At 43.9% G+C, this 26,597-nt stretch overlaps 1 protein-coding gene across 2 annotated transcripts in view; it reads left to right on the top strand.

The window, feature by feature from the left end:
• Positions 1 to 26,597, top strand: part of DPP10 (dipeptidyl peptidase like 10) — a 438,506-nt gene that overhangs the window by 186,461 nt on the left and 225,448 nt on the right. Inside the window, exon 1 of one of the 2 annotated variants that reach the window (XM_066553088.1) lies at positions 4,897 to 5,048. The exons of the other annotated variant lie outside the window; for it this stretch is intronic. Within the exon in view, the coding sequence (XP_066409185.1) occupies positions 4,977 to 5,048 (72 nt within the window). The 5' untranslated portion in view covers positions 4,897 to 4,976. Of the gene's footprint in view, positions 1 to 4,896; positions 5,049 to 26,597 lie in introns of those variants that run through there. 2 annotated transcript variants of the gene reach the window in all.

The raw sequence follows: 26,597 nt of genomic DNA, 5'->3' as shown, positions 1-26,597 counted from the left end.
CATCTTAACTTTTCTTGGGTTTTGGTGACATTTGTTTGATTTTTAAATTCACCTTTATAATTTCAAGGATTTTTTTTTAGCTAACTTGCCAGAGCTTTAAAATGAGTCAGAAATCCATAATCAGAGTTTATTCATAAGATTTGATTTGGAAAAGCTATCGACAAGCTCTCAAGCCATGACCTTGCAGCTTTCATAAAGTCATCAGCTGGACTGCACAGAGGCTGTGGGTGTTATGATGAGAGTCTTTTCCCCTCAGTTTTAAGAGCCTGAGTGCTGAACTTCTTGGCTAGATGTGATTGACAGTCTTATTCTCAACTACAGAATGACAGAATAAGCTGAGTGGGGAGGGACCCACAAGGATGAAATCCATCTCCTGGCCCTTCATGGAACATCCCCAAGAGTCACACCGAGTGCCCTAGGGGATTGAGGGGATTGTCTAGGCTCTTCTTGAACTCTGTCAGACTTGGTGCTCTACCAATTGACTTGATCACAAAAAAAAATCCAGACACTCTTTGTAGGAATGGCTCAGCTGGATGTAAAGGGTATAAGTGGCTTCTTGTTTTTATGGGAATGCTTATAAATAGGAAGTATTTACACCTTCACTGGAATTGCACAGTAAAGAGAGCCATATAAAACACAGAAAACAAAACTGGTGCAGGTTTATTCTTTGAAACTCCATCACTAGAGCAGCAGCAGAACCCAAAGCTCTCTGCCAGAGGAAGGGCCAGGACCTGCACTGTGCCAGTAATGCTGTTCTTCTTCGTGGTGGCTGCTACAGAGCAGCATCTGCTGACACAGGGCAGTGAAATCACTTCAGCACCAGGGCTTTATCATCACCAGGTTTTCTGTCTGTCCTGCAGCTCAGACCCTGCATCTCCCAGCCCATGTTCCAGGGCTCTGCAGGGATTAACACCTGGCACACCTGGGCAGCCTTTGGCGCCTGGGCACACTCCCAACATCACCCGAAGGGTGACAGGCCAGGAGAGTGACAAACCACCAGGGTTCCTTCAGGGACAAAAGGGATAATTCCCCTTGCATGTGGCATCCTGTGCTGTATTCTTTTTGCACATATGTCTGGCCCCTTTACTTTTCAAACAGTTTCCTGGCTTTCTGTCCAAAATTTTTACTGCACATTAGTCTGCTGTGTCAACAGAACATATGTGTGGTTGAGTCATGGTGTGCTGCAAGCTGCAATGATTGGATAATGCTCTGATGGAGCTGATTTTCAGCTTATGTGGAAGATAAAATAATCATGTTGTGTTTTGACTCATGCACCCAAAACTCATGTGTGAAGATGGAGGAAGTTACAAAGAGTCTGTAACATTAAATTGCCATTGAAAGGTGGATTAATGTAAAAGAACTGATTCAGACCATAATTCTATGGCTTTCTGCAGCTATTTTACCCAAGGCTTAGGTGCTTTTCCTGGTGATACTGTGAGGTGTTTGGGTGAAAATGTTACAAGGACCACCATAAACACCATACAACTTAATTGCTTCACCCATATGGCAGCAGTTTCAGTACCAGCTTCCAGTTTCAATGATATCTCCTATTAATGGCTGAAAAATGTATGTTCCTTTAAACAACCCAGTCAAATGACTTTTAAACAGTAATTTGCAAAAAAAGTCCTAAATAAAAATTGGTGTGGGCATTAGTGAAAACTGGTGAATATTAATTCACCAGTTTTCACTAATGCCCACACCAATTTTTATTTTATTTAATTTATTATTTTAAATTATTTTAATTTATTTTATTTTATTTATTTTAAAAATCACCAAAGCATCAATACTATAAATCAATGAACCAACATTCAGAATTATTGATAAAAGGTAAGAATGAGTGCTGTAAAAAGAGTATTAGCCTTGATTTTAGGAAGCTTTAAATAAGAATCATTGTGTATACAACCAATTCTGAAAGTCCTACCCCAAAAATACTTCTTTCCCATAATTCTAATTGATTTATGAAAACCCAACCCAGCATGCACAACCTCTGTGAAGCTTATGCTGCATATCTCAGTCCTTTAGAGTGGTAAAACCTCACAGTGAGTATATTGTTGATGAATAACCAAGCTTCAGCTAAATGACTGCTGATGTCTTTTTCCCTTTTGATTAACAGTGGAACTCCATCACAATGGGTCTTATTGAAAACAAGCTGAAAGTGATCTTGATTGAAACATGCCTATTCTAACCTTAAATCATTAGAATTCTTCAGCTTTGATGAGGGCCCAATGATTAGCTGAGTAGCAATAGACCTGTGCCATAAACAGCACGAATCAGACCATGTCTGCTTCTAAGAGTTATTATTTGTATTACTGTAGCACCTAGAGGCCACAGGCAAAATCTGAGTCTCCCTGTGTTACACATTGCTCAGAGCAAACAAGACCCCAAATCCAACAGAATGCAGCCAAAACAAAGGCAGTGAAGGCTGCTCTGTGGAAGTAAAGCAGAGCAATAGGCATGGGAGTGCACAGGATGCCACCTTTGCTGCCCTCTTTGCTTTTTCTTTGCATGGCGCAATTGTTAAAACAAAAAGAGACAGCAGCAGAGGGCAAGGAAGTAAAGAGACAGGGCTGACAGCAGCTGGGATGGGAAATAATGAATTATAAGAGAGAAAATAGATATGTAAAAGGGAGAGGTGAGGGAAGAGATGGTGTCAAGAGAAGCACAGGAACCCAGGAATCTGATGTTAATTCCAGAGCTGAGAGAAAGCTGTGCAGTGAGAATAATCTTGTAGTTGGGTCTCATGCAGGGGACTGTGTGGTGGCCCTCAGTGTTTTGCTGGAGAGGGATCATAAAGTCAGCAACAAAAAGAGATTGAGTCAGTTAATTTAGACAGTTCTCCTACTCTAGGCATCACCAATTATACTCATATTGCTCCAGAGAGACATTTAGACAATAATCAAAGATTATTTTCATTCTTTGCTAGCACCTTTTAAGCACTTGAACATAGTTTCCATATCAGCCCCCAGTTTTCTTTCCTTAAGACTAACTAATCCAGGTTATTTTCTGTTTTCCTTTACAGCATGTGCTTGCCACACTTCTGATTCTCCTTGCTGCATGTCTGTGCTGCTGTGCACTCCCTGGCCTTGGCCCCTGTATTCAACAGCTGCCCTGCCAGCACTGGCAGGAGCAAATGGAAATGATGCTGGAGAAACAGTTTTGTGGACACTTGTTTTAGTTTTACTTAGATGATATTTTTCTCTACCAGATGAAACTGTCCTGGAAGACAGTGCTGGAAGCCCTTGTGAGTCAATCTAGGTGACATTCACTGCTCTCTTGCTGACAGGCTTGTTAGCCTGTTAAATAAAGAAATTAGGTTTGTTTGACGTGATAAACTCTTGACAAATTAATGGTGGCTATTAGTCATCATCTAGTTTTTGTCTAGGTGCTTGCAAAGTTCATTTGCTTGGGTTTTTTTTGTGCCTCTTGACTGGTGGAGGAGTCAACACAGCAATGGGTGGTAGTGGAAGGTGGAAACAGTCAGTTCTCTCTATTCTGTGGCTGCCTGGTGTGTAGTTCCTCAGTCCCATGCCATCTTCCTGTCCCTTTTAAAACAGTTCCCATCATAGGCTGAAATCTTAGATCTCTGTCACTGCTATTAATTATGCTCACCATCCAGTCAGAATTGACCTTTCTTGTAAGGTTTGATGCAAAATATCTTAAAAATGATCAAAAGCTTCTCTTGCTATGTGCTGACAGCTTTCCTTCTACCTCTCGGCCTCCTGAGACCCAGGCTGACTGAGAGTGCTGGGGCTCTGTCCTGCCAGCCACACGTTCCCATCCCAGTGATCCATTTCCTGCATGGAGACAGTCCTGTGCTCTCCATCCTCCTGAGTGCTGGGGCATGAAACCAGCCTGAATTACCAAGCAGCCCGGCCCAAACCTGGGTGTTCCACCTGCTTGGGTTTGAGGTTTTTTTCTCTTACCAAAGACTTGTGTTCACTATGCCTGGAGTCAGCATCTGTCTTCACAGTTCAACCATTTATTTCTTGATGGTTAGAATCAAATTGGAGATGGTCTCCTTCATTCATCCTTACATAGAGCACCCCTTGAAGCTACCTGATGATATGGACACAGGGTAAACTGGATCCCTATGGTCTTCCCTGTTGTTCTCCTTTTTCCCAGTTCCATATCAGGACCTCCTGTGCTGACTTCAGCTAAAACGGTCCTTGGAACCCCTTTCAAAACCTTCCCAAGATGAGTGTCTTGGTGCAAACCAGGGTTGTGATTCTCCATGCCGAGCCTCCCAGTCCGGGGCTGGCAACATTCCTTCCGGCAGAGCCGGGGAGATGCGCTTTTGGCCGCTTGCTGTTGAAACGCCTGACGGGGCTGGACAGCGCCGGGGCTGGACAGCGGCGGGACAGCTCCTGCCCTGCCGGCAAGTCCGGAGCTCTCTGGCACCAGAGGCGTTCCAGCAAGCGAGCAGCGTAGCCGGGCTCCCTTCACCCCTTCCTCCCCTTTCTCCCTCTGCCGCTTCCAGCCGCCTTCGTCGGGGCAGCAGCGGCGGGGCCGGTCCCGGCGGGGCGGTCGCGGGGCGGTCTCGGCGCGGCCGCAGCCGGCAGCGACGCCCCCGTGGCGGGGGCGCGGATGGTCTCTCCCGGGCCGGCGGGAGCGGCTGTGACACCTGCTGGCGGCGGCGGGCCGGCCCACGGCGGGCGGAGCGGGGGGAGCGGGGCGGGCGGGCAGAGCGTGCCCGCTCGGGGCGCTCCGCGGCCGCGGTGCCCGGCGCTGCTGCGCGGCCGCCCCCGGCGAGGGGCACGGCGGGGCCGGGCGCCCCCTGAGCTCCGGCGCGCCGGGCACTGCGGTAGCGGCGCTGCCGCGGCGGCGGCTCCGCGCCCCCCGCCCGTCCTCCTTTCTCCTCCTCCTCCTCCTCCTCCGCCGCGCCACTTCCAGGGGAGGCTGGTGTCATGCGGCTGGCGCCGAGGGAGGGGTGCCCGGGGCCGCAGCAGCAGTGAGAGGCGCCGCGCCGAGCCCCTGCGATGACAGCCATGAAGGAGCAGCCGGCGCACCCGGGCGGCAGGGGGAACCCGCCGCCGCCGCAGCCCGACCAGGTGCGACCCGCGGCGGGAGGCGCCGAGGGGCCGGGGATAGACGGGGATGGGGGCGGCCGCCGTCCCGGAGAAGTTGTGCGGAGCTGGAGAAAAGTGTGCGGGAGGGAGACGGGGGACACGGGCGCCCTCGGGGCGGTTCGGCCGGGGGAAAGAGGGAGCCCCGCGGAGCTGTCTCGGGGATGCGCTGGGGCCGCCCGGAGGGGACCCAGCCCGGTCCGGACCCGTATCGGGGCTGGGATGTCGGTCAGCAGTGGGTCCCGCAGTAGTTTGCGCTCCGCTTCCCCGCGAGTTGCGCCGGGGGAGCCGCACGGTGCGGGCGATGCTGCCCTGGCCGCGGGGAGCCGCGGTGGCACCGCGGGAGCGGCCGGGCTGGCCGGCGGTGCGGGGCGCTCCTCATCGCCGCCCGCTCCGCTCGGGGCGGGCAGGGAGCGGCCCCGAGGCCGGGGAGGTTTCCCGGGGGGATTTTGGCAGCGGCCGGGCGGCGGTCACGTCCCTTGGCCCGGCGGTGCCGCCCCGTGGGCCGGCGGGGCTGGGGCTCCGGGCTGCTCTCGGTACCGGTGTCTCTCGGCACCGGCTCGCTTCGAGTCTCGGGCGGCATATGAGAGATGGTACCGGGGAGCAGCCGAACTTGGATGTCATCCTCACAAAATCGAAGTTTTCATCACCAGATCGCTGCGCCCGGTGCTCCCGGGCGACAGGATCTAAGGCACTCTAAGGAGGGATGGGGCTGTGCCCGGGGGAGCCTCCGGCAGCCGGGGCGGCGCGGGGGTCGTGCCGGAGCCGGAGCATCGCCCCTGCCCTCGGTACCCGGCGGGAGAGCCCCCCCGGCAGCGCTCAGCTCTCCCTCTCCCCCAGGCACTTTAAAATACGCCAACTCCAGCGGAGGGTTTTTTTTTTTTCACATCACATTGTCCGTGCGCGCCGCTTTTGGTTCGGAACTCCGGCTCGCTGAACGGGCTGGCAGGACGTGGGCAGCTGCATTTCACGTTTTCATTCTCTGCTACATCCGTCCACGGAGCTGAGCTTTCCTTCGGTACACTGGCATTGGGTGAAAAACGGCAGCAGTGGAAGCTGCTGGGCTCAGATCTGCTTTAGCCAGCCCGGGTACCCAGTCCTGCAAGCACAGCCAGGCTGCACGCTCAGCTCTGAGGAGTCTGTCCAGAATCACTGAACCCATTCATTTAAATAAATTTATGCTCTGCTCTCTGCTCAAAAATGTATGCACTATGGCACATTTTCGTGTAATGCTGGTAAAATAATCCATTTGATCCTTCCTGAATAAATTAATTGCATAAGTTACATGATCTGAAATAGAAGGGTAACTTTCACCAGTGCTTAAATAGTAGAATTTATGGAAAAGTGAAGATCATTTTAAATAGGCTCAGAGGTTCATGGAGCTCATAAATTTCAAGGACATTGTTTTCCTTTAGAGGGATACTGCTATTAGATGTAATAAAAAGTACTTGAACTTAACCAATCTCTATTTCTTTATATTCAGTTCAGAGGTGTTGAATTGGCAATTGTTGTTGGAGGTGGAAATCTTTTTAAAGCAGGATTAATATTGTATGAAAAAAATTACCAGTTTGACTGCTTTTTTAGGTTGTAATGAGGAACAGCAGTAAGATATCAATTTAAAGCACACTAAATATTAAGAGTTTAATCCTAAATACAGAAATATGACTGCCTGAGTGCTCTGGAGTTTCAGCCTCTCTCAGTGGTTTGTCTGTGGGCCTGGCTGAATGAAGTGTAGGTGGGAAGTGCTGTGTATTTGGATTGGGTTTTCAGACCAAGTTTGATTATCTTGATTAAAGTTCATGTTGAATCAGCTTCGGTTGCCTGTTGTCTTAGGTGCCAGGGATATTGTGCAATATGTAACAGCACGGCATGAAAAATGTTGCTTTTAGTGGATAGCAAGCCTTTCTGTGGGTTTGAATGCCTGTCATAAGGACAGAGGTCTGAATCCTGCAGTGGGCTCTGTGCAGAATGAGGCCAGGATTGTGGATGCCCATTCATGCACCTCTGCAGCAGCCGAGATCCGTGGGACAGGCTCAGCCCTGGGCAGGGCTGGACCAGAGAATGTGTCTGACTTCAGGTTTGTGCAGGAAACCATTCTTAGTGCAGCAGTGGGATGTGGCTGTGATCCTGACAAAAGAATATTACAGTTTCAAAGCTTTTTGTTGGCTTTTCAGGGTTGCAGTTGCAGAGTTGGTGCTGTGACGAGCGTGGGAGGGAAGAAGAAAAGGGGTGCAAATGTTCACTCTGCTTTTCCCCACCCCACAGCACCCTTATGGGCTTGCTCATATGGAAAATGCATCCTTCTTGGGGCCTTCAATAAATCCATCTCTGTGTACTCATGTTTCACATTGCATGTTAGTGAGCTCGTGTGAACTTGTATTTGACACCTGGAGTTTATTGACCTATTTATAACAAGGAGGTGTGTGCTCTGAGAAGGGTTTCCTGAGGCAGCAGGGCCAGCACATCTTTTCTGGTGGAGAAGTAGAAAGTCCTAGAAAAAATAAGGAGTTGTACCAAGATCTTCTAAGTGTAAATCTCTTCCCTCCTTCCAAAGTCTGGTTTTACTTTCCTTTTACTTACCAAAGGTGAAGCATTTCTGGTAAATGTATAGGCTTGTGACCCAAGATGGGATTTCAAATCACAGCAGGCTAATGCTGGGATTCTCCACTTTAAATAAAAGCTTGGATTGACTGACTGAAGCATCCACAGCCATCACCTTATGAATAATTGGATACAATTTCATATCCAACACTTCCTCTGATAGTACTTTTAAACCAAGGCTCCCCTGGGACAAGGCATCCAATAACAACTTCCATTAACAGTGCTAATGATGTTTTGGCATTGGGTTTGATAAATTAGCCAGATTTATTCTCACCTCACTGCTGAATGATGAGTCATATTTATTGCAAAAATTACAGTTTTACGTTCAGGTGATATATCTGCAGAAAGGAAAATAGCTGTAAATTATCTGTATTTCTGGAATGCTCTATCCTAGTGCTCAGCACTGTGTCAGGAGTTAATGTGGCTCCTTCAGTTCCCCTTAGAGGACAAAAATGAGGGTTTTTCATCTTGTAGCTCTTAAGAACTGTCTTGGGGTCTTGGACAATGATCTTTAGTGATCTTTTTTAGAAGGCACAACCGTTTGGTAGTCAGTGGACACAACATATTTGAAAAATATAATGTACCTGAATGACTTGCTGGTTGATGAATGTTTCTGTCTTTGCAGATGAAAAACTGAGATAATTCCTCTAGGTATTACCTTTGTGAGGCTTCAGTCTGTTTACAAGAAGCCAGATGATCTACACCACCTGGTGCTACTTGCTGTTCTTTGTGTTTGCAGAAGACAGACCTTTGAAATTTATAATCGTTTTCTCCCGAGCCTTTTTTACTCTCCCAACCTGATGTCTTTTTGAAATTGATTTTAAAGCAGAAAAAAGTGGGGTTTTTTTGTTTATTTGTTTTTGTTTTATTTGGGGGTTTTGTTTGTTTTGGTTTTTTTTTTTTACTGTATATAATTTTAGAATCTACTACGTTATTCTTCTTAAAACAGGCAAGGTCAAATCATATGTTGTGTTGTACTAAATCAGGACATTATTTGATACACATTTAAATTACATGATTAGTAAAAAACCAAGGACAACTGGTTACTGTCTGATTGACTGTCTTGATTTCAGGAGTCGACTTTTTCTGTCTCAGGACCAGTTTTGGTGGTCACCAGACAAGTGGCACATTCTAAAAGTACATCTGAATAAAAGACAATTATCTGTGTTTTGTTTTTTCAGTGACTAAAGCCAAAATAATTCCTTTTTTTTTTTAATGTCTTCATTGCTCTTCTTCTTTTCCCAAAACCAGACTGATCTTGTAGTGGAAAAGACACTGATGGGTACCTGTGTCTGTCCAGAGCAATATTCACCTTAATGAGGTTTTATCAAGGTGAAAGGGCTCTCCCTTCCCCACTCAGGTCAGTTTGACCTTGGTGGGTCAGGAGGAAACTTGAACTCTTAGTCACATACACACAACAGTTCCAGTCCTTGAAAGATTCGGTCAGGTGGCCAAATTCATGTCTCCCCCTCCTGTTTGTGTGCAGAGCTGGCTTCAGGCTGAAATAAGAAATCCAGATGTACATAATCCAAAGTGACTTTGCATTTTTCCTGCTTACCAGCCTGGTGGAACTTTTACCTTGCTTTGTTGTGGCTCTTTACCCAACTTACTGGTTTCAACAAGGTTCAACACCATGTCACAAACAGTAGGTAAGAAAAGCCAATAGTAGTGGTGAAATAAGGTTACATTATTATGCCCAGAATATTTCATAAAGAGTTATTGTTTGAATATTAACATAAACTTTTAAATTCTTTTTCTTACACCCTATAGAGGCCACACTATATCTGTGCTGGATCCAGCAAGGGGGATTACAGTCAACAATTATCTGTTGACTGTGTGACCAGCTTCACAGGAAGCTCATAGGAAAATGTGTTACCTGTGGTGGTTTGTAATATTGCTCGGGATTCAGATTCCAGAGGAAGGCACAGATGTGTCATCTTTCAGATAGTACATGTGGCCTTTACTCCCTTTCTCTCTGCCTGTGACTGTTTCCATGTAGTTCAGCCGTGTACTGATGGTGGTGATTGGCACAAAAAGCCTGAAGCTTGTCTTCCACCTTCACTGCAGTTCTTGTCTTCTGCTCTGAGCTCTGTGGGGCAGGGGTGAGCAGGATCTGGTTTTGGTGAGATGTTCCTGATGGTAATTGAGGAACATCATTGTCAGTGACACCTGGTACCTGCTCTGAGTGCGTGCGTGATCTTGTGGAGCTTGAGCCACACACGTTTTCCAGTGTCTGCAGAGCACATGGGGGTATTTCTCTGTACCTCTCAAATTCACAAGTGATGAGTGTCCAACAAGTGTCAGAAACTCATTTTCCTAATGCAGAAAACTTCACCAAGATCCTTCCAGTCCTTTATCCAGCCTCTGCCCTGGGGCACAAGCACAAAGAGCCTCTGCTGGTGGACACAGGGCAGGATGATCATGCTGATGCTCTCTTGCTCTTGGTACCCTCCCCTCCTGGTTCTGATTCCTTTTTGCAGTGTGCCTTGCTTGCAGAACAGCATGTGGGAACCTGGGCAGCATCATACAGCACCTGACTTTCCTGCATGTAGAGCCCTCTGCTTGCAGGTGGATTAAAGGGATTACCTATTGCAGTAAATCAAAAACTGTGAAACAGGGCAATCTTTTTGGCTCTTCTGTGTTAGAAAGAATTGCAGGCATGCTGTAGGTTACATAGTAGCCTCAGATATTTGAACATGCCTATTGTATTCGCTGTTTTTATAAACCCTGTCTGTGTTTTTTTTTCCAGCATCTTCCAATTGAAAGTATTGCTTCAGGCAAACTATTTTGATAATTAACAAGAGGGAGGAACTCTTTAAGCAAACAGTGATGCTGTTTGATGTTATTCTCAAATTTGAAACCCATCATTTTAGCACTTTTTAATAACTTGGAAGCAAATGCATGTGTTAGTGACACACAAATATGACCACAGACTCTCTTCCCATGGAAGAGAATAAATAATGCAATAAGCGATCCCTAGAGGGGGTATCATTGTTGTTGTTGTGTTGTTTTTTTTTTTTTTTTAGAACTAATAGAGTTTTGAAATTTGTCTGACCTATGGAAGGACTTGTAGGTGTACACATTTGCATTTCACATATTTTTCTTTCTTTAACATTGCATCTCAAGACACAGGTAGTCTCACCTGCTGCCACACCTGCCTGTGTCCTGCCAGCAGGTACCTGTAACTTGTTGGCACTGTCTTTGTAAGTCTGACAGGACCTGTGTCATATTTCAAGTCGATGCTTTAGTCACAAAATCTCAGATGTCTCAAACTCTGTCCCTTTCCACTTTAATCATGCACTTCTTTTCCGCTTCACTCAGCTGCATCAAATGATGTCCGTGAATATATGATAGTGAAAAGAACAATGCTGATGGTGACTGATGATGATAAATTACTGTATTTATCCATTAGGAAGGACATTGGATGACCTACAGATCTGAGGCTGAAGCTAAAAGACCTTTTTTAATCTTTCTTAACACTGCTGGCAACAGCCATATAACTTATTATGTGTTATTTATGTAGAGAATCTGTAAATAGTTTTGACCGATTCTAAGATAAAATAGATAAGATAAAACCCCTCTGGCGTTTGGAGGATATTGCCTAGGAAAATCAATTAGGGAGTATTAAACAATGTGATAATTTAAGGAAAATAATGATTCTATAGAAGCTTTTGGGGGCATATTTTAGACTGCCTGGGGCAGTATTTGCAATCTACAGTTCCTTTGGAGAGGAAAGAAAAGCATTTTGTAGCTTTCCAAAAAACAAAGCGGGCCAATATTGCAGTCTTATTTTTTGAGAATATGGAGAGAATTCCAATTGCCAATGGGAAAACTTGCTTGAAGTGCTGGGCAAGTGCAAGAAAGTAAATCAAACACTGCCAGTGTGACTGATCATTCATCCCCAGTGTTTGTTCTCTCTGCTCCTGGCGGTGCAGAGACTGCTGACCTCCTTTCCCCTTTTTCCATCCTAAGGCTTCAGAGCTTGGTTAAATCAAAGCATTTAAGATATATTGGGGGAGTTCCTCAGAACAAGGATTTGAGCATAAGCCCCCCTAATTATGAGTGATGGTGTGCTGCAGTTTTGAGTCTTACGGAAGAGCTGTTCAAATCAGTGGTCTAATAACAATTCTAAATAAAGATGTAATTGCTCTAAAAGTTGGGTGACCTGAGTCAGTGTGGTTCCAGAAGAGTGCCTTGGCCTGTAGGACGTTGCAGTTGGGTAAGCACATGGTAGCATTTCCTGAGTGACCCTGATGAATTTTGTCTTGCACCTTGGAGCAGTTTCAGAGTTGGATTCCCTTGGATGAAGCGAAGGAAGCTGATGTGCTCCAGGAGCACCCGTGGGGTGCACCAGCTCTCAGTGGGTGTTGGATCAGACTGGAGCTGGTCCATGAAATACAGCAGGTGTGCAAATCAGGTCCTTAACTATGGGAATAAATCATGCCAGACTCCATTTTCTTCATGCAAGAAAAAACCCTTTTTTATTCACATAACTCATTTTTATACAGTTTTACAGACTTTGTGTGTTACTCCAGTTGGTTAGTAGCTTTCTTGCCAATTACTTTATTGGTTAGTAATTAGTAATTGGTTAGTATTTTATTTGTCAATCAAATCTCTCTATTCTTAAATTGTTTACATATTTTCTTCACTGGTTCTCCTGGAATAGATTTAATGTTTATTGCAGGTGTTAGTTGTTTTTCACCCAGGAATAGATTGTTATGTTAATGGACTGTTCACACCAGGATTGCTTTCACATGGGAACTTGCAAAGTGCCAGCTTGCCAGGCTAGCCACTGATCTGACAGAGCAGGCCTGATTTTATGAGGCCTTTTATAATTTTTCTACCTTTCTGCAACACTTAACAGGTATGTCTTTGCAGTTCTGCTGTTCTCTCTTTGCTACACAAATTTAACAAATGCAGAAGGTGATCAATACATGCATGTATTTAAAAGCAGCTCTATGATTTTGGTTTGTTTTTTTCACTTGGTTTAGGCCTGATGAAATTACATTGCATGACTTTGTTTTTTTCATTGCAGCACTGGATCAGTTTCTTATATGTTTTAGGTATTTGTTTGCTATTTTTCAAACATACCAGTGTTCATTGCCTCCCCAGTCAAGACAGAAATATACTGACATGAATAAGTGAGTTACAGGTGGTGGAGAGGTCTCAGTTTCACTGAGATGCTTATGAGGACCACTCAGAATCTGAAATAGACAGCAGGGAACAAAGGGATTGTTTATAGTGTATAAACAAAAGATTTATAGAGGAGGTTTATAGATCATATGATCTTCTGCAACTGAGATTTTTTTCCTAGCTCTGCATAGAGGGATCTATCTGAAAGGGCTCCACTAACTTGAAAGAGAATGGTGATTACAAAATTGGAGGTTAAAAGCCCTTGTTCTGTTCTTGACTGGTTGCAAAATTTCTGTGTGATTTAGGCAGGTCCTTGAAGGCTGCAATTTCAGGAATAATGTTAGTGTTTGAGCTGTGTTATTGTTTTGGGAATTTGAAATGTCAGAGTTGCCCGTGATGGACCTCCAGTGCACGTTTAGGGAAAGCTGACTGCCTTTTAAAATGTTACTGAGCAATGCCATAGGGAGGGGGCTCACGTGTGGTGGTCTGTTAGTAACACAGTGGCTCACTGCTATTTGTGCACTTCTGTGAGAAAAACACCAAGATTTAGGAGTATCCTCACAATCCAGAGGAGCTGCAGGAAGGTTGGTGTTGTTGGTAGTTGTCTAAGGGTCTGCATTTCTGCCCATCAGGCAGGAACCTGAGATGATATGAAATACAGTGGTCACAGTGGTTGTCATTTAGGGTGCAGTTGCTGCTCCCAAAGTGTTGCAATTCCATGTGTCTGTGTTTGCTGTGCCAGTGGAGCAGCCCCACAGGGGTAACACCTGTGCTGCTCCTGCTGAGGGGTTTTGGCGTGTGGTTATTACTCACCCTACCAGACCATCTCTGCAACCTGGAAATTCCAGGTGGAAGATTTTCTATTTATTTCAGTACAGATTGTGTCTGTGAATGGAGTCTCACATGAGAAAATTTTTGTAGTCCCGAAAAAAAGAGACTGTATTAGAAAATCAGTTTAATCTGATTTTCCTGTACTATCCCTTCTCCATCCATTATTCCTGGAAAATGGTAAATAAAGAGCATACCTAGGAATGTTGGGTATGATCCAGTCGACCTTTCAGTGATTATCTCTGAAGTGGTTCATAGTGCTAAAAGCAGCATTTTATCTGCATAATTCTGTGATGTTGGGTAGAATTAGCATTACCTGTTTATTTAACCCAGCAGATTTGGGCTGCAAATTCCTCCTCTGTTCTTGCTGCCAGCACAATCCTGTGTGACTGAGCTGAGCAGGATGGACTCTTAATCACTCACCTATTTTTCAGTGATCTGTGGATTCTGAGGACCCAGCACTGAGTGTTGCTTTCACACCACTGTGAAAGCATTTCTATCATTTTTAGGAACTTGAACTTGCACTGGTAATAAGGAGGAGAGGAGCAGCACATCAAAACTGTCAGCAAATTGCAACAAACCTGAGAGGAACAGGGATTTTTTTTGCCTGTGTTGTGCTTAGTGTGCTCAAGTAGAGTGTGGAGTAATGAGGCATGGTCACATTTACATGGAAACACTTCCCCTAATGAGGGGAATGGCGTTATCTATTTTACTGTAGTGGATTTCCATTAAAAGCAGGACTTCAGCACATCCACCATCTAACATGTGGGCTGGGACTGGCTTGGTGGAAACAAGGCACATAAATAGGAGGGATGGGATGGATGAGGTGGAAATCTCTGGCTGTGACCAGTTAAGGGAGAAAGCAGACACAGTGTAAGAAATCCCTGCCAGGTGCTGCTCTGCATTGCAATCGAGTGCCTGATCTTGCACAAATCATAACAAGAAACAATAGGTACATAAAATGGAAAAAGGAGAGTGAAATAAGGAGCATATTTTTCAAGGCAGGCAATTTAACCCTTGGGATAGAAATGCTGAGGTAAGCTTTGAACTCTGCACCTTTTGATGTCTTGAAATGAAAAATGGTTTCCAGAAAGATGCCCAAGCAAAATTTTTTGGCTCTTGGGTAAAGGTGGTATCCCAGGGAAATGTAATGGGTTGCAGTCTACAGGAGATGGAATGATGGGGATGCCTTGGTGAATCAGTGAATTACTGGGAGTTTTACTATTGTTGATAGTCAATAGAAATGAACTCCTACGAGATACAAAAACAAACCTTTATTACAATCATCTCTCTTTTTTTCCCCCCTTTCTGCTGCTTGACAATGATGGAAGGTTCCTCCTTTCCTTTTTATGTGCTACTGTAAATCTTTGTTGTAGTAGGAAAGAAATAATAGGTTATCTTATATCTGAGCTAAAGAGAACTTTTCCTGAAGAGCTGCAGACTGAAGAATGGAATTCTACTGATTTCCATGCAGCACTTGACAAAACTTAATATATCTTTACTCTGGGGTCTGAAAGCTGCAGCTGTGACTGTGGAAAGGATTTCAAAGGCTGCACTTTGGCTGGATGTGGTCAGCATTCATCCATGACCTGGCATTAACTCTCATGCCAGGACCTTGATCTGGCTGTAAGTGCTATGCCATTTTTTTTCTTTTTTTCTTTTTCTTTCCTTTTTTCTCCTTGGGAGGGCAAGAATTTGGGTTGTACAGCATCTCACTTGCTATAAAGATTTTGAGGAAAGGACTTATTTTTTTTTCTTTTCCTTTTAATCGGGTATCCTTTTTATTGCAGTGGAAGCAACTTGATGTGTGTCTTCCTTGTGAATGTGCAGTATGGTGGCTGGGTTAAAGCAGGCACAAAACCACTTGTTTGGTGGCTTTAGCAGGTCCATCTTGGGCTGTGCACATGCAGTAGTGTCCACCCAGCTCTAGTGAAGTGACTCCATCAGTTTGGTGGGTGTCACTTGTTCTGTACCTCAGGGTGGTGGTTTCCTCCCAGCGAGTCTTGTTTTACAGCTGGTGTGTTGGGACTTACTCTGGAGACACTGCACATGGTTGGCATCCAAAGTCTGTATTTAAAAGTATTTGTAGAAGCAATGTTTAGTCACTGAAAATGAATTAACTGGTTCTACAAAGGCTCTTGGATTTAGCTGACAGATTACTGGGAGGCTTTTGCCCTTAAGGAGTTTCTTGAGGTTCTTGGTGTGGAAAAAGCTGTGCTTTGAGATTAAATTATTCAGGTGTTTTTCAAAGTAATTAAGGCTTCTAGCATTTAATGTTTTATGTATGCAGGTTAAAAATGAAGGCTGATTAAATCACAACAAAGGGAAGTTTATTCACAAACGACAGACAGAAATGTCTCTTTTGTGACTGGTGGACTGCTGTTGAGCCCACTTCATTACATTGAGTATTGAACCATTATATTAGTGCCATTTTTTTCTAAGTGATGGCATTGTTAAAAAGCAGGCAGTAGAATTTGATGCAGTACAGCCCTGGCTGTGCTAAGTAGTGCAGAATCCTTTTTTTCCTGTCAAGTATCTGATTTATAGACAATTTTTCAGTTTGTGTTTTTGAAATGGCCAGGTGAGCTATACAAAACTCAGCAAGACCAGGAGGCAGGCCAAAGTAATGATTTTCTTGTTGGAAAGTAATAGACATGCCAGTATAGCATGTAATAACAGCAGGTTTTACAGAGTGCTGCAGAACAGTGGGAGTGTGAAACACATACGTTACATAAATTATCTGTGCTTCCATTTCTGCAGAGTTCTGGGCCACAGCAACTCATTCATACTTTCTTTTTGTTCGTTTTTTTTTTCTTTTTTTTTCCCTTCTTTTTTTTTTTTTCCCAGTCATTGAGAGTATCAATGCATGAACTCCTTCAGTCTTTTAAAAACTTTACCTGTCTTGCCTCCTCTGGATTTGAGTACCTTGTCCTTTGGATACCTGTACTTGCTGTTCAGGAATCAGTGAATGGTCTTTGAAATCCAACAGCAAATCAGACCTCACTGTTGCAGGTTCCAGTGTTGTCTCTCATTATCCTCTCTCCTATCAGGAAAAACAAAGAAATACCTAAGACACAGATTTAGAGCATCCCCTATGTGTCAGTGTGAGAATGCTTGCTTGTAATGAATACTTGCTCATCTGTGCAGGTATTCATTAATTATTCTGAGTCTGCTTTTTAAAGAGCTACTTCCATAGTAGCAGTGAGGTTTTGTACTCTTCTGACGGTGTTCCTTAGTCATTGTGAAGATCTGGAGACATATTTTGTCCATAATTTTTTTTTGGTCCATAATTTTCGTCCATAATTTTTGGATATTTTATGTGAGCACACAGAAAGGCACCTTGTCCTGCATGTCTTGTGTTTCCATTCCTGTACTCTCAGCCTATCCCATGCTTTGTAACAGCTTGTTCCTCTGTCTGAGATCCCTCCAGCTTCTCTTTCACAGCTTCCAGGGAGGTCTGAGGCCTCTCCTAATAATTTCTGCAAAAAATAAAGAAACCAAAGTTGCTCAAAATTATCCATGCAAAGCTTAGAAAGGGCAATGTAAGTTAGAAGAACCCTGGTTGTTGGAGAGAGAGACATTTCAAGAGTGTAAATCCTTTAAATTTCTTGGACATTTGAGGCAAATCCATGAAAACCTAGTGAGCTCTGTGAAGTATCTTAAGGGACTCTTCATCAGCTTCCACTGGTCCTGGAGAAAGCATAGTAATAGGTGGTTTTTAATCAGCAAAGTTTTCACATTTTTGTTCTACAGAGATGGAAATTTTCTGGTGATATGAATACACTTTTTTCCACATGGGAAAAGATTCTCCCTTTGTTTTTGCCCTACCTTGCATAAAGTTGTTTTTGTATTTTATTTTAATCAGTTTTTTTTATTTTTTTTTATTTTCATCCATCAGAGAAAAGGAATGTTCCTATGGAGATAACATTTTCATGTTATGAAAGTGTTTTCAGTAGTAATTCTCCTGCAAGTCGACCTGGATGAACCAGTGACACTACAATGCCCTTTCTGGTTTTTTTTCCCTTTTTGTTTTGTGCTCAGTTTCATTGTTATTCCTGTCTCTGTAACTTTTTTTGCTACAAGAAAAATTCCTTGTCCATTATCATAGGGGCCCTTCATGCACTTTATGGATTTAGTTTTTAGTAATACCTATGAAAAATAAGTCTACTTTCTGATCATGCTGCAGTCTTCTGAGACTTGGAGGTGTCTGTGCCTTACCTTGAAGTGTTTGAAAACAGCTCTCAGTTATCAAGATTTAACATCATTTGGGAAAAATCAGAAGTTAGTTGGCTTTTAAGATATTGCCCAAAGGCAATGCATTCAGCATGCAGCCTTCTGTGATGTACGGAAGCACAAAATTTGAGTCTCCAGAAATTCACCTCAAGCATAAAACTTCTAAGTAAAACCAGGACTTGGAGGGTGACAAGAGGTTAATCTGGGTGAACGTGAGTTGTTTTCACCAAGAAAAGCCTGTTCCTTTATGAACATCTGAAGGGCTCTTGGGACAGAGGCCCACAGCTCTGAATCTGTCACAGTCACTGAAATATCCCATATTTTTTAGTGTACAGGGTTGTGGAACCTTTCATTATTTCTCTTCAAAGCAGCTACTGGTTTTTTGAGGGCTCAGTTCTTCAGCTGCATGGCCCCAAAGACTTTGTTTCTGTGGTTTTGTACTTCAGTAGTTGTAGTTCAATTCTAATTTCTGAAAGTTTTATTTATATTGTGACAGGGCTTCAATCGTCACCCAAGATTGAATTGCAATTGGAACATTGAGGGAAACAAAAGCATTCTTATGCAGTCTAAATAGATAGGATAAGTATCAAGGGGATGGAAATTAATACTGTTATCTCAATTTTCCATTTTTCTGTTTCAGTTTTTCTTAAATAGCTGTGAATTGGTGTGATTTGAGAAACCTACCAGCAGTTTGCATTGGCTGTCTCTGAAATGGGGAGAGAGTCTTTCCAGATAGACAAGAAGGGAGGGAAGAGCATTTCATTCTCTTGACGTGATTAGATTTAAAAAAAATCACTACATAAAAAGAATATTTGCAAACAATCCCATCAAATTGGAAAAAGAGGCAGCAACTTTATGTATTAGGAAAGGAAGTAGCTGAGGGTATCTGTGTGATTTGACTGGAAACATTTAACTAGAACTTTAAGATTATTTTCTTTGTGGCCTTTCTTGCTCAAGGACTTTTGGTGAGTATTAATAATCCTATGCATATAATGAATTAATTTAATTTAATATCTTTTGCATACCATATAGTGATAACTTCAATTTGCTGCAGTCTGTGTTATAATTATTTGTATATCCTGACTTGGAGAATTGATCCTGAATCTACTGGATAAGTTCCTGTTGCTTGGGCAATGCCAAGTGTTGAGCTGCTGTGGTCCTCCTTTGCTGTAGTGCCCCAAAACCTTGGGGGTCAGACCCTGAGCATGGATCAGTGAAGGTGGAGGCTGCAAAGAGCCTCTGGAAGCAGTAACTGGAAGATGAACCTGTTGGTACTTCTGACAAGATTGTGAGTGCGTTCATCCCATTTCAAGTCTCTGACATTGACTTTTTCTCCCTCTTTTTGGGTTTATGCCCACAGAGTCTTTCAAAAACTTGTAAAGAGTCTAAGTCTGGAAGAAGCATAATGGTTTATTTTGGGTTTTATTATTTTGCCACTGACCAAGAGAAGCCTTTTTGTGCCTGGATTTATGATTTATGGGCACGTGTAAAACCTATTGTCTGCTTCCCCCATGGATTATTCATCTTTTTCTTTCAAAATACAATCACATTCCTGGAAGTTATCCTAGTGCTTGCAGTTGAACCTGCAAGTTTGAAGACATCAAATCACCTGTGATACTAAACCAAGCTGTAGTTGATGTAATGATACCTGCTTCCCAGGAGGGTTTGCATTTCAGGTAATGAGCATTTGTAATGCAGTTTGAAATGATACAATGGTAGGTGCTTTGAAAATGTTCCCCAGCACTCTAGAAGGGCTCATAAAAATGTAGCTGCTACTGTTGAGAGTTACTTAAGTTTTCATCTTGGGACATGTGTTGTGTAAATTCAGTTGGAGATTTTATCGATGTTTTTTTGGATCTTAAGGAAACTACTGGTAGCCCTGCTGCTCAGAGGGTAGCTGAGTTTTAATTCACCATGCTGTGGCTTTGAAGAAACCAGCCTTACAGGAGCTTCTGTGTTCTTACAAGACAGTGAACTGATGAAGCTGGATGTAATCCATATTAATCTTTGCTTCCAAGCAGTGCAGCTTGCAGCAAATAACCCTTTCCTCTGACACCCCTTGTCCTCTGCTGTATAAACCAGTCTTGGGAGGAGTAACAGAGCAGTGATTAAAACAATTTAATCCAGTCATCCCAAGCCTCTGAACATTAAGATAAACCACGCAATCCCATTTTCCTTTTCAGAAATGTGGCATAATAAAGCCACCAGTTGTCTGGATGTAATCTGCCTCTCACTGCTGTGCTGCTGGTCAGAGTGCAGGGCTCCTGCAGTGGCATATGGGATTGCATGGTGATACACCCATGAAATAAATAGAAAGAAAATATTGCAACAGTTGGTGGTAGTTTTATAATATTGTAGTCACAGATTTTAGACAAGGTGTTGGTAATTTAAAGGCTGGGAAGAGAGGTATGGTATGGATGGGCCTCCCACTGTGCACCATGGCACAGACCAGGGCATGCAGAAAGGGAGTCAGGTCCTGTGAAACTGGGGTTGTACCAAAATCCCGTGTTATGATCCCACTTCTGACACCAATTTAATGTTATGATCCACCTCTGATACCAACTGATGTTAAGATCTGCTGGAATAATGTTAGGATCCCACTCCTGAAGTAATATTAGTGTCTGACCTAAAGTGCAGATGAGACCATATGCACTTATGAAAAGGAGACTCAGGGGTGACCTTGTCACTCTCCACAACTCCTGAAAGGTGCTTGTGCTCAGGTGGGGTTGGTCTCTTCTTTCACCAGGCAGCTCTGACAGAACCAGAGGACACAGTCTGAAGTTGCACCAAGGGAAATATAGGTTGGATATTAAGAAAAAGTTTTTCACTGAAAGAGTGATAAAGTACTGGGATTATCTGCCTGGGGAGGTGGTGGAGTCACCATCCCCTGGATGTGTTTAAGGAAAGACTGGATGTGGCACTCAATGCCTTTGTTTAGTTGAGCTGTTAGGGAAGGGTTGGACTCAATGATCTTGAAGGTCTTTTCCAATCTAGTCATCCTGTGAATTCTGTGATTCTTTGGAGCTGTAGATGCTCATGGTGTGTGGTTTCAGCTCTCCTGGCCATTGGCAAACCTGGGAAGAAAATCACAGACTGAGCTTGCAAACACTTTGCTCTGGAGTGTGACTGATCAACATTCAGAAATGCCAAACGCTCACAACATCCACCCTGAGGTACTTGGGGGTCTGGAAACCACTTTAAGGCAGAAATGATTACAAACCAGTAGACAGTAACCAATTTTCATGCCACTGTGACAAAACCTTTTCAAATAATTGCATGAAAATACAACTCTGAAACATGTATTTTCTGTATTTCTAGTGCTATTTATCAGATATGCATCAAGCTGTTAGAATTAATCTTCATTTGCAAATTTCTTTGAAGCAAAGCACTATGACTCTGACTTCATGGTTATTAATCCCTTGAGTTTACCATCATGTGGACATCAGAAGGGATGCTGTTTTACTTTGATTGGGCTTTTATGCAGAGAAAACAGCACATGCTCTGTCCATCTGCTTCATTAAACTGTAAACACCATTCAATTTTGGAACATTTTAATGCATGGGCATTAAATATTTTGTGGACCTCGAGTAGATGTCTGGCTGTTGTATTTTTAAAGCAAATTTAATATTCTGTTCTAGGTTTCTGGGTTGCCTTCTGTTCTTTTTTCTTTTTTTCTTTTAATTTCTTTTTAATTTGAAAGTCCTCCTACCTGACTTTAAGCCTTAGATGAAGTTCTTAAATCAGCAGGGAGGATTAGACAAATTTTAGGTATTTCAGCAGAACAATTCAGGTCATCAGTCTTTTGCAGTTAATTATAGAGGGAAGCCTGGGTGACTTTGCTCTTAAATTAGATGCCTGCAATTATTGTGAAATGAGCCTGGATCTTAGCCTGGTGAAATGATTTCATATCCCAGTACAGGTGGGTTAAATCTCCAATCCAAAAATATTTTTTTTTCCCTTTGTTGCTATTAAAAATACATTCTCAGAGTCAATTTTTATGAACATTTCCTCTGCTTAAAACATAGCAATGTCTGAGCTGGGTTTCCTTCAGATGTTTGCCTGCATTTCCTCTTGAAATGGAGAGCAAACAGAATTAGGGGGAGCTAGGCAAGCCTGTCCTGGGCAGTGAAGAAAGGGGGCTTGGTCTGCAGTGCCTTTGAGCCACTGCTGGGAGGGTGTGAGGCTGCTGAATCACATTCCCAGGATCTGCTTCAGGGCTCATTTGCGCCCAAACAGTGCTGGCATAATTCTGGGGGTTCAGGAGAGCTATGTCATGATTTCAGAGTTGTCTCAGGCTGCTGGCTCCCAGGAGAGAAAGTGGCATTGTGTCAGAGTGTTCTGGTGGCACAAAATATAAACCTCAGACAAAGGTGATTGACAAATAGCAATGTTTTGTAATTGGGAGCATTAGAGAAAGCTGAAGACCTTTGTACTGTGTATTTTTTAAAAACAACCAGCAAGCTGTTCAGAGAAGTATAGCGTGGATCAGGATAAAACCTCATTTTTCTGCGTAATGAGAGCCATAGTTAGAGTTCAGTAAAAATTGCACTTTGCTTTGAGGTGTTTCCTGGCCCTGTTCATGACAGCATACTGATATGTGTGAGGCTTGAGCTGAGGACCTGAGCATGCTTTGAGATCTACACTTTAACAGTGTAGCACAAATACTACATTTATTTTTCACTTCTGAGATGTTTTTCCCCCTGCAATTTAAAGGAATGATATTTCCCTTATGTAGCATTGCCTGAGCTGTTAACAGGCTAGTTTTATGTTCTTGCTGTCACATGAAGAGGGTGGAAATCACCATTGTAACAACTATGTGGCTTCAGAAGTGAAAGACAAAAAAACCCTTTCTCCTGAAAGCCTCAGCTACAGGACAGGTGGTATTTTTTTTTTCCAAGTGTTCTCATCAAGTTGCAGTAAAAAGCTTTTCTCCATTCCATTTGTGTGCCTTCTGTTGGGCTTCAAAGCCAGTTTTACCCTTGGATGGCTGAAGTCAGGAAAACTCTTCTGTACAGACTGTGGCAAAACTAGCTGCAGCAAGGAAGGAGAGAGGATTAAAAAATCCTGTTTATCAGAGAAGAGAGCTGACCCCACTGCCCTGAGCTCTTAGACTGTCTGAATGGCCTCACTTGTTGGCATCAGGGTGAGCTCTGTGGTGGCTGGAGCTTTTCAGAGCTCGCAGGATTTGCTGTGCTGAGCTGCCTCTGGTTTGGCACAGCAGCCCAGGAACATCTCTGCAGCCCTGAAAGGAGGGAGGTGATGGAGGTGAATTATTTTTGACCTGTGATCAAACAGCATTTTCAATGAGAAAGAGCTGCAAAGAGAACAGGCTGTATTGCAGAGTCATCCTGACTTCCCCTTGCCTTCCACACTGTCTCCTTGCATTTTGTTGTGCAGGAAAACAGCATGAGCCTTGCTTCCCTGGTGCTCTGGCACAGGCAAGTGACTCCAGGGGCTGTCCCACGTCCTGCACGTGATCCAGGTTTGTTTGAACAAGTATGGACAGTGTAAAGGTGACAGTTTCTGCTGCATGAAGGTCTGGGGACCAAGCAGGGACCCCATGGGATAGAACCTGGCAGAAAATGTAGCTTGGGTACTATTGACAGCAGTAGGGGGTTAAGGAGAGATTTGTTCCACTCAGAAATGTTTTTAAAATTTTTGTTCATTTGTGGTGTAAGTGCAATGTGGGTCAAGATGCAATCTGTATGTTTTTTCCACAAAAGAACAAAAAGAAGGGTTATGTCATATCAATGTGTGATTACTTTTAAATATTTATATTATGAATAACCATTTCATAGCAAAAGATTCTCTAATGAAGACCAATAATAATCATGTAAAGTCTTTCCTAATAGTAATGTTGCTGGGGCTTTTTTGAAAAATGTCTCACAGACAGCTCTAGATGTCAGCTGGTAAAACCAAAAGTCATTTCTGTGCAATAGTGCTTTTATCATTGTGAGAGATAAAAGAGATTCTGATGGAAGACATTTGTGAAGGGTACATTTCTAAAACCTTTCTCAGCAGTGGAGGCTGCAGGATGCTCTCAGCTGGTCCAGCACGTTGTGCAGCTTCAGACCAAAGCTGAGTTCAAGTGGATATTGTTTCACCTGCCCCCCTTTCCAAGGACCCAGCTTTTGCTGCTTCCCACTTGTGTGTCTGCTGGATTAGTGTGCTGAGAAGATGAAAGGCTGCCGCTATGATCTTTTGGAGATAAAAAGTTCTCAAGTGTCTCATGTTTCAGCTATTTTTTATTTGCCTCTGGAATCCATCTTCTCCATGCACTGGTTTTGGTTTCCCCAGATTCCTTTTATTGGTTTTTGCTTCTTTTTGAGAGTGGGCAGCAGCAGATCCTTCACTCAAACTGCTCTCAGAAATTACAGGTGCCATGCTAGTGAGCCTTCAGGCTGCATGCAGCCTTTTCATCAAGGCAAGAGCCCTAAGACACAGACAGTGTCCCATGGGAAATCAGGACATTTTTGGATCCATTTTTGCATCCTTTGTCATCTTGCTCTTTTTTTTTTGCCATCCACTTGTTGCTGCTGCAGTGCTGCTGTGCCAGGGCAGGTGCTGGTGTGATTGTCTCTTCCCAAGTGTTCTAGGGAGTTGAGGTGTCCTGTTAATCAGATGGGAGGCTCCAGGCTGCTGGATGTGATTTGGGTGTGTTCTGCACATCAGAGCTGTGTCAGGACGTGCTCCTGGCAGCTGTGGCACCTTGTCCATGGCCGAGAGCCCCAGGGGCTCCTGTCAGCTGCAGCACTTTCAGAAGTTACACGAACACTTACAGGCAGACAGGGATATATGTGCCCATTTCTGTGAGTCTATAAGTCCCTAAATCAAGGAGTGACTGAGAAAGAGGGTGGCAGGGCAAAGTCCTTGAAAGTGCCTTTGTGCACTGCTGGGAATAGCCTGGGAGTGGCTTTGCCCAACTCTCCTGGGTGTAGGTGTTTCCAGCATCTGCTCAGGCTGCTCAGGAAAATCTGCTGGGTCTGAGATCCTGGGCAAGGCCAGCTGCTCAGCTCTGGGCTGAGCTGTGGGCTCAATCTGCAGGTGAGGGATGGAGCTGGATGTCTGTGCCCAGGAGTGCAAGGACAGAGCCCCCCAGAGATGCAGCCCCACCCCTGGCAAAGCACAGCCCCCCTCAGGAAGCATGAGCAGCCATCTAGGAAATGGCATTTTAAGAAACTGTAAAATCAGCAGTTGGAAATAATTGAATTGTGCTTCATATATTTCTTTTGTCAGTGCCTCCTGTATTAGGCTGTTCAGTTATTAAAAGGAGGAAACCCCCCTGAGAACTCTGCTGCTTTCAGAAGTGCTGGGCAGGCTGTAGCTGCATCCACAGGGTGCTGGTTCCTGGAAGGTCCTGGTGCCATAACACAGCAATCTGTATTCATGTGCTGTGCTTTCATCCCAAGATCACAGATGAAACAGGATCATTACTGTATATTAAAAGAATTAATTGTGTGGCTTGGTTTGCTGGCAAAGCTGTGTATTGAGAGTAGAGAGCATTGCAGGTAGCAGAGGTTATGTCCTAAGTCATGGGATTCATTTCTGCAGTCCATCCTGCATCTGTCAGAACTTCATTCACCTCTGGAATCTCACCTATGCCCACAGCAGGGTGCACAGCTGTGACCTCAGGAAATCCCCTGTGGTGGATGTCATACCCATGGGATTTCCCAGGGGAGGAAGGTGTTAAGGTGTTAATTTTCTCCAGTAACAGGCAGTGCTTTTTGATCCTGATCTGAGGTGGAAGTGAGGAGCAGAGCTCTATCCCCCTGTGTCTCTTTGGAAAGTGTCCTCTAGGTTGAGGGCTTAAATCCAATCCTAACACACACACACACAAAAAAAAAAAAAAAAAAAAAAAAAAAAAAAAAGGGAGTTGCCTGTACCTGCTGGCCTGGCAACTTGCTTAGAAAGGGAAGAAAGTAAGGGATGGACGAGGCATAATAATTTCATTTTTGCACAGGCAGGGACTTAAAATCCACCATCACTGCTACCACAAATTACACCTGGCATCATGTCTCACTCTCTGAATGCTTTGCAGGAACTGAGTTCTCCTCTTACTTCAAGGATGCAAAACATTCAGGGTCAGGGTAAATTCCAGCACTATGTCAATGTTCTTCCTTGGGTCTGAATCACTGGGGAAAAAGAGGAATCATAAAACCTTGGGCCCACCTTTGCCCATCAGGGAGATAGCAGGGAGGCAGTCTCCACAGGATGGGAGCTTTGCTTCAAAGCCACAGGGTGGGTCTGTGCCTAAACTTCCATCCCACTTTGATTCCTGGCGTGGTCAGAGGTCCTCCTTGTGCCGTGTCTCCTCTGCCTAATGCTCTGAAAGAGGTGTGCTCCTGCACTCTGCCAGCAGCAGCAGCAGCAGACTCTTTTCCCCAAAGGCTTGTCAAATTCCTCAGCTTTCTCAGCAAATACTTTTATCTATTTATGTATAAGCAGCATTTAAAGGGAACAAATGGCCTGTGTGATCATTCCCGTGTTCATTTTTTAATGCATTTAATTCCTGATGCTGACACTTGGTTTTTCAAAGCAGGATTAGAGCTGCTGAGGATAAACAGTGCCAGCATTGCATGCAGCATGAGTGGAGACCTGTTTAAAGCTCAGCCAGGCTTTCTTATTGACAAAGCCTAATTAAAAATGCATCAAGTTAAAGATTTTTTTCCCTTGATAGTCAGATGTCCTGGAATGAACTGTCCTGTGCAACTGTTCTTTTTGTGGTAACACAAAGGGGTT

Source organism: Molothrus aeneus, chromosome 7 (assembly GCF_037042795.1).
Source record: "Molothrus aeneus isolate 106 chromosome 7, BPBGC_Maene_1.0, whole genome shotgun sequence".
NCBI lineage: Eukaryota > Metazoa > Chordata > Aves > Passeriformes > Icteridae > Molothrus > Molothrus aeneus.
Note: the sequence above shows the minus strand (reverse complement) of the source record. Positions and strands in the feature narration are given on the sequence as shown.